Here is a 14,018-nt window from a genome sequence, read left to right on the forward strand (position 1 = left end):
GTTGAACTCTAATAATAGACTAAAAAACCTGAACGTTCTCTATTATAATGTTATCTTTTTAAGTAATTTGACATATATTAAATTTTTATTTCAGTTGCAAGGTGAAGAATATAATTAGGTAACACTAAAGATCAGGTGAACAATCAGTGTCTATAATTGAATCATAACTTTTTACTGAACACTGGCTTTTTAGAACAAAGATGTATTGCTCACACGGTATCTAAGATTGCCAAGACATTCAATAATGGTTTCTGAAAAACTTGATGCAAAATTATCCAAACTTTAAAATTATCATAGGGGGCAAATCTTTCAGCAAATAAGTTTTGGCAACAAAATTTGTTCAGTGTTTTTGCTATTCTGATATATTTTATCAGAATAAAAACAACAAAAGGACCTAAGAGATCATCAGATACATTTTAGATATATTTCTACAAAAACTTAACAACTTACTTTTACTAATTTTATGATTAAAAACAAACTTCTTTTCAGGTATATTTTCAGAAAAAAATCCATTGCTATTTTTACATATTTTATTTTTCACTTACTCTCTTTAATAATACTATTTTGAAAGTACCAGTTACAAATCTGAAACTTGCTATTTAGGGTCAGGTTCCAAAGTAATAAATTCCTAGTCTCCATTAGCATTGTTAACTGACATAAATCACTGGATAACGGAGTGAGTGCTCTCCTGAAACCTTGTGTAATAACATTTATTTTCCCTTGGTGAGAAACAGAAAAGAATTGCATTAACCACAGAAGAATGGCAACTTTAGAGTAAGTGCTCTAAAGATTTAAAGTTTTATAACAAAGTTGTGAAATACTTATGTTATCAGGTATAACAGTGTCAGGTTCTGAGCAATCAATTACAGTCTACTTTTATAAGTAAAAAAATTTCTCTATCAAGTAAAAGAATCCCAATGAGACTCAGTGTTCAATAAAACTCAATGAATTACAAGTATCAACTTCTGATTATAAATATCTTTAGAAATTATAAGATGGGTGAATTTCTTTTCTATCAATTTTAGTTCATCATTTAATGTCAAATTATAATTCAATTGCTCCACAAAATAATTAATTTTTTTCAATAATGTCACACTTGCTTTTTCCAAAACCTTTGGTTTAAACATGTTGAGAAGTCCCTCGCTCATTGTCAGTGCAACAAAAATTTGCTTTTAATTATTTGACCAAAGAAACCCAATTGTGAGTTTTTAATTCCACTTGGACACAAGCTGTCCTTAAAGGAACCATTTTACGAGCATGTTGCATGTCTGATGATGTGGATGACTATCGGTCAGCACAGACCAAGGTCATCTGTCAGCAAAGTAAATTGATGACAGTAATTTTATCTTTTAACTAAGTAGCACATCATAATGTATTGATCCTACTTGAGTAATATGATTCAATTTGTGTGAAATTGTTTGAAATACTACTCAGTAAAACTTGATCTGGGAAACAGATAAAGTTTTGTTTGGATATTGGAGGCCAATCAGAGGCCCTCAGAAGGTTAACCTAATTTACCTTTAATCTTTAGTGTTATGAGGAGTCTAAGGTCCTGTAAACATAGCAGGGTCCTCTTAAAAGAGGATTTTTTTTAACTTTACAAGGGAAACATTAGCAACCTTTTTTTAAAAATCTCATATAACAACCCATATTGATCTCCTGAAAATGGCTATCAATGAGATGAATACATTAAATTATTTTTCTGGTGTGACTTATTTTTACTGACAAGATTTTCTTCTCAAATAATGAGTTTGTTAAAGTTGATTTTAATGAGCTAATTGAAGCCAAATATCATTAATCAGCTACTTAGAATTGAAATGTTGAAAATTCTTTTTTTTTTTAATTTAATAAGGCCCCGCTCTTCATTTTATTAAGAAACAGTAATGTGTCTGTAAGTACTGGAAAATTAATATTGCTTAATTCCACTTGGGATAAAAGTGACAGCTCTTGCCCTGGCCGGTTTGCTCAGTGGTAGAGTGTCGGCCTGGCATGTAGGAGTCCCAGGTTCGATTCCCGGCCAGGGCACACAGGAGAAGTGCTCATCTACTTCTCCACCCCTCCCCCTCTCCTTCCTCTCTCTCTCTCTCTCTTTCCCTCCCGCAGCCAAGGCTCCATCGGAGCAAAGTTGGCCGGGGTGCTGAGGATGGCTCCATGGCCTCTGCCTCAGGCGCTAGACTGGCTCTGTTTGCTGCAGAGCGACGCCCCAGATGGGCAGAGCATCGCCCCCTGGTGGGCATGCCGGGTGGATCCCATTTGGGCGCATGCGGGAGTCTGTCTGACTGCCTCCTCCTTTCCAACTTCAGAAAAATACAAAAAAAAAAAAAGTGACAGCTCTTGTGGTTGAAACAATGTCTCTTTTAACAATGAAAACTAGAATAAACAATGCTTGAAATTGATATACAATGTATTCAATGTAACTTTTATGATTTATGCTTCTGAATTTTAAATTCTTTAGTACTCTAAAACTAATTTAGTCATATGTTAACAAATATTGAATAACCAATTATTGAAAAAAATACTGTGGTAAGTAACTTAAGGTGTTTATTTTGAGAAATCAAGTTATTGTCATTCATCTTTTAATGGTCATTGAGCTGTCTTTGGGGACTCTGAAGTACTAACAGCCTTTAGGTGACTAGGATGAGCAGCCAGGCTCCATAGCTCTAACTACTTCTCTCTGTTGCTTGACAACACTCTTTGCTTTTTGCATGTATATTAAGTCTTTATAGTAGTCTTTGGTTTCATTTTAAAAAAAGTAGGAAAACCTACTCAAAACTGATATTTTTAGTTTTTTTTATTTCTGAGACACCTGACAATTATGATTAAAAATAATAATGGTCCAACCTAGTGATTATTATATATTTTTAATAATATCAGGATAATATCATCTTCAAAGGTTGTATATTTCTAAAAATTCCACTTAAAAATTTTTATGCTATTCTTATAGTTTATCTAGTTGCAAGAAATGCACATGAATATATATTTTACTAATGCTGTAACAAAACAATACAAGGAACATTTTGGTCAAAATTGTTCTTTCTGATCAAGTACTTATTCCATTCATTAACATTAAACTCTGTTTAGATCTATTTAAATTGTATTCTTTTCCTCCACTTTCTTTCAAAGATGTTGGAATGGTTCTTAAAGTAGTTTCAATTCCTAAAGAGACTTGGTACGATTTGGAAGAAGTTCTGCTGGAAGAAATGACAGTTTTTCGGGTGAGTGCTGCTTAATTTCAAGTGTCAACAAGTTCACTTGTATGTCTTTCCCCCGGACAGCTGCACACTATACTGGTATGGACAAGTAGTCTTTCATGCCCTTCTAATTAGCTTGTCAATTAGAAAGCCAGACACTAGTCAAAATAAACCTGGAAATTTTCAATGCTAGTTAAAGCTAAATAATGTAAAGAAATATATTCTTGGCTCATATTTTGTTTCCTCAATGATGATATACATGATTTACATCTTGTATTATTTATGTAAGTTACTTCAGTGAACAAACTTCATAAGCACGCCATATCCAAAGTCTTCTCTTTCACACTGTGCAGTGTAACTGAGATGATAGATAACATCTATGAATGTATTAAAGGAAATACATTCAGAATGACAAGGGAATGAATACATTAAACCATTTTTAAGCTTGTTCATGAATTGTTTTATCATATTTTCTTTAAAAAAATCATGTTAAAAGAAAATGAGATATTTTTATTGACTTATGGTAAATGTTATATGGATTCCTAGTCTACACATTTAGGAACTATACAAATATTTGTCTCTTTGTCCTGAATGACAAAAGACCCAGGTAAATTATGTAAGGTTGAGGATAGAGGCAGAAGGATATGGGTTGGAGCCAGAGAGGTAACCAAAGTAATATAACATATATCACAATGTCTGCTTCTTCTGGAGAGCTAGCTAATAGGAAGAGTTTGAATTGGTGTAAAACTATAAAAAGGTGTTACTTCAATTTTTTGGTAAAATAACAAAGCAATTATATAAGACTGCAAAATAAACTGGAATTAGACTTTTGTGGACAAAATGAGAAAACAATGGATTTAGTCTTACAACTCAAAATTATCTAACTTAGTCTCCAGGTGTCTCAGATACCTAATGTATAAAATAAAGCATCTGGATCAAATTTTTCAGTTGATTAACTATTTTATTTGTAAGGAAAGTTTTTCTAAGACCTTTCTTTGCCTTATATTGCTAAACCAGTTTATTAGTCTAATCAGGTTCTTGCTCCTATTCAGTACTATTTTGAACAGAAAATGAAGTACCTTATGGCAAACTTCTGGTATATATTAATTCAATTCGAGTTAAGATTAACATTGAAACAGTAACTGGTAAATCGTGACATAGATATTTTCTAATAACAATTAAACAATGATCCAGTTGAAAGAGTTTAGGCTATTCAGTTATTACTACATGGCACTCTGTTAGGAACACTATACAGTTCTTCTGATATTTCTCATCAGTAATGTAGCGAGAATAATATCTACTTCACAAAGAGGCTAGAAGAATTAAAGATTGTATATGTAAAGCATTCAGGACAGTACTAGGTACTGTGCTCAAAATTTTATTGTTAATTTAATTTTGTTTTAGTTTAACTGTACTGAAAATAAGCCACATTTCCAGTAGAATCTTATAATAATTCTTGGTTTAAGTCCTCAAAATAATAAGATCATCACAATTATGTCCTGATTTTTTGTGTGTGACAGTGACAGAGAGAGAGACAGGGACAGATAGAGACAGACAGGAAGGGAGAGAGATGAGAAGCATCAATTCTTCATTATGACACCTTAGTTGTTCATTGATTGCTTTCTCACATGTGCCTTGACAGGGGTGGGAGGATACAGGAAAGTGAGTGACCCCTTGCTCAAGCCAGGACCTTGTGCTTCAAGCTAGTGCCCTTTGGGCTCAAGCTGGATGATCTTATGCTCAAGCTGGCAACCACAGGGTTTCAAACCTGGGTCCTCTGCATCCCAGTTTGACACTCTATTCACTATGCCACCACCTGGTCAGGCACATCATGATTTTTTAAATCAGGTACTTAGGGGTTTGTTTATATATGCTTGGTATAGAGCGATGTCTAATTCTTATCATTCACTAAGTCCTATTTCAGTTTTTACATACTGATACTTTAACTTACATATTCAAAAATATAATTATCCAAGTAGACTGTATTAGCAATATAGAGTCCATCTAGAATTAACAAATAAGTTACAGGCACTGAAGTGTGGAAAAATTGCTATGTTATGTCAATGGTTGTGTCTTTCAAAGCCTAAAATATGTTTTCAACTAATGTTAGTAATTAAATAAGGGGGTCAATATTGATGGAAAATGCAATATGAGAAAGTAAAGAGTTTAACATCTTCCTCAGGAAGACCATGTTAAAGTGAGGTACCAATGTATGAAGAAAATAAACTGTGAGCAAAAACAAGTTATGCTGCTGATTATATTCCACATTTCTCTCTAGTAGGAAAAAGTACCAATTCTATATATTAAAAATTAATATTGCCACCAGCATTGCAAATGAAGTTATAGGAGACACTAAAATATTGTTAACTTAAGAATTTCTTTATTATTTATAGAATTTCTTACTTATGGATTTGTTGTGATTCATTTCCATACTTACCTTTAGTTATTATATATTTTTAAGTTTTTTTTTATTAATTTACTGTAAGCAAATATATTTTACCTACTATGATTCTGGCATAATGTTAAGTTCTGATGGTTCAGAGTTGAGCACAATGAACATGGTTTCTGACCTTGGGAGCTTATAGACTCATGTGTTCTCCCTCATAGTTTCAAGGTCTTAATTAATTATCTTTTAGTACAACTAACTTGTATCTTGTAGAATTGTATCAACCCATGTCATGCCATTTTTAAATTAAGGTTTTTTGTTATTTAATTATATTCTGGGATTTTAAATCAGAACATGCATAATTTTCAGTAATATTGTATTCTAGCTAATTTTAATTCCCCTATCTCTGGAATTTAAAGTTTACATTTTTCCTTTTAGCTATGTGCTTTAGTACATGAATTAAAAAGTTTAGTTTAATACAATATTAATTTATGCTGCTCATAAATGACTTCTAAAAAACTCTTGAGTTATTGCAAGCACAAATATTTAATACTTATTAATTTTGTTAGCATGTTACAGTTTCTAGAGAAATACACAACTGAATTACACCTATGATATTTATGGAAAGACATTTGTGTAATTTTTAATATATCATGAAACAGGTTTTGGTTTTTTTTGGCCAGTTTTTAACAATTAAGTATAAATAATATTGTGGTAGCCTGAAAATAATTGTTTATTAGTTTATGATTTTGCAAAAAGATTGTTAGCATTTTGGAACACAACTCTTTCCATAGATAAATGTTCCAGTTTACTCCTATATTCTCTGCTATGCATTATTGTCATTATTATTTCTCTGGTCCTCAAGTAGACCAAACATGTTTGGGCAGAGTTTAGAGAAATATTTACTTTCAACATTCTGTTCTATCAAGCAAAGTTCATACATATATGTGGTTCATACAATTGGAATATTTCACTGTCAAACTTTGTTTAATTTTGCAGTGAGAGGAAAAAACACAACACATTAAAGCAATTGCTATATGCAGTTTTAAAAAGGCAGAGAAATGTTACCATTCTCTATATTTCTATTTGAGCCTTGTGAGTCATTGCATTTAACAGAAAATTAAATTAAAAAGGGTTAACCTGAGCATTACAGTAGTTTGACAAGGTATTAAATAGGAAAAAATTTAGGGTCATAGTAGTATCTGATACTCTTGGATTTTACAAAGAAAGATATTTAATTTCATTCAACCAGTTAATTTTACTATAATATCTCCAGGAGACCATGTTCATTATGTGCATTTACTAGACTGAATAACCAAATCTCATGAAAAACCCTGAGTTAAAGCCAGGATTATGTCTGTCACCATCTTGAGGTTGGTTTTAGGAAAACACCCTGGCTAATGACAGAACATTCCAGTGGTTTCAGTTACATCCAAGATACTTTTATTTGGGTGAAATCAAATCCCAATCAGAGTATATAAAAAAATGTTCCTCTATAATAAAATTTTCCATTTTAGAGTAAAATTTTAATAGGTAATAAGAAGTGAAATAAAATTGGCATTGTTATAGGACTCCAGAAATGACCTTGAAATGCCCTTATATATTCAAGGTTATATTAAAATATTAAGACAAACTGAATTCCAAATATTATTGTAGCCATAATTCTGTATTTAAATCATATTTACTACGTGATCCCGAGCATGTCAGACACAGTCATTTGATTCTCAATCTCTTCCATTCATATTTTTTATAGATAAATTTTTATTAATGTTAATGGGGTGACATCAATAAATCAGGGTACATATATTCAAAGAAAACATGTCCAGGTTATCTTGTCATTCAATTATGTTTCATACCCATCACCCAAAGTCAGATTGTCCTCCGTCACCCTCTATCTAGTTTTCTTTGTGCCCCTCCCCCTCCCCCTTCCCCTCTCCTCCTTCCCTTCCGTGCCCCCCTCCCTCCCCCCCCCCGTAACCACCACACTCTTGTCCATGTCTCTTAGTCTCATTTTTATTTCCCACCAATGTATGGAATCATGTAGTTCTTGATTTTTTCTGATTTACTAATTTCACTCCATATAATGTTATCAAGATCCCACCATTTTGTTGTAAATGATCCGATGTCATCATTTCTTATGGCTGAGTAGTATTCCATAGTGTATATGTGCCACATCTTTTTTATCCAGTCTTCTATTGAAGGGCTTTTTGGTTGTTTCCATGTCTTGGCCACTGTGAACAATGCTGCAATGAACATGGGGCTACATGTGTCTTTATGTATCAATGTTTCTGAGTTTTTGTGGTATATACCCAGTAGAGGGATTGCTGGGTCATAAGGTAGTTCTATTTTCAGTTTTTAAAAGTTTATTTGAATTAAGATTACTAGTAAGTGGTAGCTATTGTTAACTAGTTATACAAATAAAAATTTTTTTTATTTTATTTTTTTGTGACAGAGACAGCAAGAGAGACAGAGAGAGGGACAGATAAGAACAGATAGTAAAGGAGAGAGATGAGAAGCATCAATACTTCATTGCAGCTCCTTTGTCTCCTTAGTTGTTCATTGATTGCTTTCTCATATGTGCCTTGACTGGGGGGCTACAGCAGAGTGAGTGACCCTTTGCTCAAGTCAACAACCTTAGGCTTCAAGCCAGCAACCTTTGGACTCAAGCCAGCGACCATGGGGTCATATCTATGATCCCACGTTCAAGCCAGTTACCCTGCGTTCAAGCTAGTGAGCCTGCACTCAAGTCAGTGACCTCAGGGTTTCAAACCTGGGTCCTCCACTTCTCAGTCCGAAGCTCTATCCACTGCTCCACCACCAGGTCAGGCTAAAAATATATTTTTAAATGCTTGAAAATTCCACATCTATATCTTGTTAAAAATTATTCCAAAGTTATAAAAGCCAGATACGTGTTGATTTTTACTTTATTCAATGTGGAATTTTCTTTCCAGTTCAGTCAAAAATATTTTACTTTCAAGACGGTGGAGTATTACATCAAGTTGCAGGACATTTAGTACAATGGGCTTTATTTGTAGTTCTACTGACTGCAAGGGATTGCAAGGCAGTTATGTCAATAACACATGTATTTTAAACCCAATTTATGCAATATTCCATGAACAGCTGAGAAACTGAATGAAAGAGTTTAATTTTCATTCAAATGTAAAGCATAATTGATGCTTTCCAAAACCTAGACTGTTATCTCATTCTAAAGGAGTGCCCATCCAGGGAGCCATATCAAATTCTCCTAGGATCAGCAGGTTGAAAAGCTAATCAAGTGCAAAAGTTTAATAAGAACTAGATTAAAATATCTGAAAAAATATAGTAAAGTCATAGAAAATCTTGAAAAGCTTCTAAGTTTTTAATCTCACTTTTACTTGAACACCAATAGAATTTTTGCTTGAACTAGTTTGCATGAAAAAATGCTTATGAAGCTACATCTGCTTTAAATGGAAATCATATTCACCACCAGCTATTTCTCAGAAGAGAAACATAGTTTATTTAAATGGATGTCATCTTAATATATTATCTGTTAAAACTCAACCACCAGCAGTATATACTGCATCTTAGTCCAAACTGTCATTAATTTCCTAGTCTAAAAAATAAATAAGATTCTTTTAATTAGAATATTCTAAAATCTTCAATTTAAGAATGTTGAAATCAGAATGTGATATAATGTGAATTTGGTGTGGATTGGGATTTGTTTTGTTTTATAATTAATGGATGAAATAATTCATTTTTATCTACCTTATAGATATGTAATTCAATGAACTTGAAATGTATGAATATTAATAAGCTTCTCTATAATATAGTTTCATTTAAGCTTTTAAAATAACTTAGAAATATCTCTCACTTCATTTATACTAAGCTGTTAATATATAATTCTCCAAGAAGCATTTTGCTTTCAGCTTGACTATAAATTTCATGAAAGTCTGCTTGAAGTTAGCTGCTTACATAATCACTTCTCACATAAAAGTTTTGGAGTGGAAGTAGGTGCAGTGGAAAATTTTTCTAACTCTTCAAAATTCTCTGTTTGGGTCCATTGATTCCAATATTATATTAAACTAAATAAAATAGTCAGCTTTGTCTTTTAGGTGAAAATCAGTGATAAATTATTCCCTCGATTTTTGTAATTTGATGATGCTAAATTCTAAAAATTATATCTCTGCATAGAGAAAATTGATAGACATTCCTTTCATCTGAGTTGTCTTTTTTTTGCAAGAGAGAGAAAGGGACAGACTGGAAGGAAGAGGGATGAGATGCATCAACTCGTAGTTGCAGCACCTTAGTTGTTCATTGATTGCTTTCTCATATGTGCCTTGACCAGGGGGCTCCAGCTGAGCCAGTAACCCTTTGCTCAAGCCAGCAACCTAGGGTTTAAGCCAGCGACCTTTGGGCTGAAGCCAGTGACCATGTTTTTTTTTTTGTTTTTTTTTTCTGAAGCTGGAAACAGGGAGAGACAGTCAGACAGACTCCCGCATGCGCCCGACCGGGATCCACCCGGCACGCCCACCAGGGGCGACGCTCTGCCCACCAGGGGGCGATGCTCTGCCCATCCTGGGCGTCGCCATGTTGTGACCAGAGCCACTCTAGCGCCTGAGGCAGAGGCCACAGAGCCATCCCCAGCGCCCGGGCCATCTTTGCTCCAATGGAGCCTCGGCTGCGGGAGGGGAAGAGAGAGACAGAGAGGAAAGCACGGCGGAGGGGTGGAGAAGCAAATGGGCGCTTCTCCTGTGTGCCCTGGCCGGGAATCAACCCGGGTCCTCCGCACGCTAGGCCGACGCTCTACCGCTGAGCCAACCGGCCAGGGCGACCATGGGGTTTTGAACCTGGGTCCTCTGTGTCCCAGTCCAACACTATATCCATTGCTCCACTGCCGGGTCAAGCACATCAGAGTTGTCTTTATGATTTATAATTCCCATATGAAATTTTATTTTTAATGTCATTAAATTATGAAAATGGGAAACTGGGACATCTCTAAATTATTCCAATTAAATTAATTTACATGCTAAATAACTTGTCTCGTTTGTGTTTTACGTAGGTTGTCTTAAATTCGTTAAGAAAAACCTGTGCTCAGCTCACAACATGAAGTGGAATATTTCAGTTCTGTAGTACTTAGGGGTAATTAAAACCACAGAGTAGATGAGCTCTCTAGGAAGAGAATGCAGCATCCAAAGGAGAGGGGAAAGGATTCTGCAAGGAAAGGTTGACATGGAACAGCTAGACGTTGAGAAGACTCTGAAAAAGGCTAAAAATAAAGAGTCAGTAAATTTCCAGGGCATAAGGAAATTTAATCCAGGAGGCAGTCAAGAGAAAATAAGTGGTCAGTAGTGCCGTATAAAACAAAGTCCAGATGTAATAGTACAAGGTGAAAGTGTCCACTCAGCCATGCAGGTCTTTGGTGATTTCTGCCTCTGAGACTTGCAGGCAGCCTCTCTCCAGTAAGAACCAGGCTCAGAGGCAGAGGACTGAGTGTCACTGAATGGAATATGAACTAGTAAAGGCAGTGAGGATAGAATATTTAGATTATTTGCAAAGCAATTCCTGCTAAGCTTGAAGAATGAAGGACTTTTTAAATGATAGCTGCTTTTATCACATATATAAATTCAGTGAAACAGATTATGCTGAGCAAAATAGAAGAGCTAAGAAAAAAAGGGAAAAATTGGTAGAGCATTTATTTATTAATTTACCAATTCATCCACTCAGTCAATAAATATGGAGAACTTCTAAAAGCCAGGAACAATTCCAGGAGCTAGGAATATGGCAGTGAATAAAACAAAAATCTCTATCTTATATTTGTTGGGGGTGGGCGTTGAGGTTGGGGGAAGACAAACAATTAAGAAGACATATGAGATTCTTCTGCTGACCCTCCTCACATCCTGTCACCCTACTTCTAATTCCCACTGTGTGTTTTTCAATTTCTGCCCCAGGACATTGCTAACAGCAGGCAAAAGGACAAACAAGAGTCACAGCTGAGAGTGTGGGTGATTTAATATCCCCATGGTCATCCACTGAGTAATGGAATGAATAAATACTTCTTCTGGTACAAACCTCAGTGAACGGTTTTAACAGTCACTGTCCACTGTTCTCAGATTTTCTCTCTGTGGTGACATCTGTGACACAACTTTTTACTGACTTTTCTCCTTCCTCTCAGCTCTTACTTCCTCACTCCTGCTCCCCACTGCAGATAGGAGCTTACCTCTGACTCTGCTGTGGGACGTTGCAGGGAACTCATTTCTCTTGTGTATGTGCATGAATATTTCTAGACAGTGATATGCACTACAGAGGAAAAGAAAGCAAGAAGAACAGTCAGGGGAGAGAGTGTGATGTGTTTGAAAGAGAAACAAAAATGTTTGTAAAGTGTTTTGCATTTATTAACTAATTTAATCTTTTTGACCATCCTATGAAGATGATACCATCATAATCATTATTCAGATGAGAAAACTGAATTACAAAGTGGTTATGCATCTGCCCAACACCACACTTCTGTCCAGGTTTGAGTTACTATTGGAATCCATAAGTTTGGCTTCAGATTCCAGCTCTTTACCTTTGGTTTAGGGCTCAGCTTCACCTATACAGTGAAGCCTTTTAAGATCATTTTTCCTAGCTAAACCTCGTTCTCATTAGCCTCCTCTGAAACCACCCAGCAATCTCATTCTTAGTGTTGTGTTTGTCACTGATGAAAGACACAATTGAGCATAGTTCAATAAAAGTGAATCTAAGGGGAATAGCTAATGTGTTCAGGTGAATGCTAACTACATATATTCATGACAGGCTTCATAGAACACTTAACAGTGTTTTGTTTTGTTTTTGGTTGTTATTCTTTTCCAAGTGAGAGGAGGGGAGATAGAGAGACAGACTCCTGCATGCACCCTGACCAGGATCCACCCAGTAACCCCCGACTGGGGCCACTGCTCTGTCCATCTGGGGCCATGCTTACAACTGAGCTATTTTTAGCACCTGAGGTGGAGGCTTCCCATAGCCATCCTCAGTGCCCAGGCTGATGTGCTTGAACCAATTAAGCCATGGTTACAGGATGTGAAGATAGAGAGAGAAGGGGGGAGATTGAACCTGGGCCATCCACACTCCAGGCCGACACTTTACCACTGAGCCAACCAGCCAGAGCCACTTAACAGAGTTTTCATCCCAGCTGAGCTCACATAGTCCTTGATAGGTGGAAACTAGCCCAATACTATTGGCTGGCCATTGGTGGTATTAGGAGTTGGTCTGGCACCCTCAGCCATGCCATGGTATTCTCAAGGTGAATATTCTTATTTTCACAGAACACCAACATCAAACAGGGTACTCTGAGACCATGATAAATGAGAGAAATGTGAGTCCATTCTGTAATTATGTCTGAACAAAGACAAGAAAATAAACATTGTCCAAACCATATAAAAATGACCAAATCCCCCTATACTATCTATGAGTGATTGCTGTTTTCCAACCACTGCTTTATTCTCACTTTATTCTTCCCTCCTAAATAAGGTTTCTAAAGATGCTTAATTACATAAATACCTCTGCCTTTTGAGAGTATCCAATGCAGAGCAAAGCCCCACTTCCTTAAACCCACTAACAAATCACCTAACACAAACCTGAAAGATGTAAGTCCTTTCCAACACTTAATGAGCCATTCCATGGCATCCCTTATTGCAATGAGCAATAAACCCAACTTGATCAACTACAGGTGTGTTCCTCATGGTCTTTGGCTGGAGGACATTAACACACTCTTATTGTTTATTCTACATATTTAACAATTATCTGTGCAATTTCTTTCATGTGTTTTATTTCCCAATTATATTGCTTCTTATGGGCACTGAAGTTTTTGCTCTGAAAACTTATGTTTGTGTTCTATGTTAATTAATTAATTACTTTTATAATTGACCAATGGTTCATATATTCTTTTTCTCCTTTAGGAACCAACTACAGTTTTAGCAATGGAGCTTTCCACTAAGCAGGTACTATTATTATGTATTAAAATCAATATTCTATATTTTGTTTGTCAAATATGTTTATGATCCATCAAATTTTACAATTTATTAACAATTGTTCAAAAAAAGAATGATTTTACAACAAGCTAGTAGAATGAAAACTAAAGATATTTTCATTGCCCTCATGTTATAACCAATCTCAATAGTCCAGCAAATAATTTTATTAGTCTGTCAAATGTATTTTGCTTATACATGCTAATTAACTTAAATTATAAACTTATATTTTGAAATATCCGGCACTATTATTTTTAAATAACAGATAAATGAAAATAATTATTGAGTAAATTATATTACAATGACCAAAAATGCTATAAATAAAACTTACAACAAATAATAATCTAAGAAATACAGTGTGTCCTTAAAGTCATGGTGCACTTTTGACTGGTCACAGGAAAGCAACAAAAGATGATAGAAATGTGAAATCTGCACCAAATAAAAGGAAAACTTTCCCAG

General features: G+C 35.0%; 1 protein-coding gene across 2 annotated transcripts in view; it reads left to right on the forward strand.

Annotated features, from left to right (window-relative positions):
• The window catches only part of SEMA3A (semaphorin 3A), a 392,466-nt gene that overhangs the window by 353,932 nt on the left and 24,516 nt on the right, over window positions 1-14,018 (forward strand). For both annotated transcript variants that reach the window (XM_066239698.1, XM_066239697.1), the window contains exons 13-14: window positions 3,124-3,215; window positions 13,491-13,532. In XM_066239698.1, the coding sequence (XP_066095795.1) occupies window positions 3,124-3,215; window positions 13,491-13,532 (134 nt within the window). The remainder of the gene's footprint in view (window positions 1-3,123; window positions 3,216-13,490; window positions 13,533-14,018) is intronic.

This window comes from Saccopteryx bilineata, chromosome 7 (assembly GCF_036850765.1).
Source record: "Saccopteryx bilineata isolate mSacBil1 chromosome 7, mSacBil1_pri_phased_curated, whole genome shotgun sequence".
NCBI lineage: Eukaryota > Metazoa > Chordata > Mammalia > Chiroptera > Emballonuridae > Saccopteryx > Saccopteryx bilineata.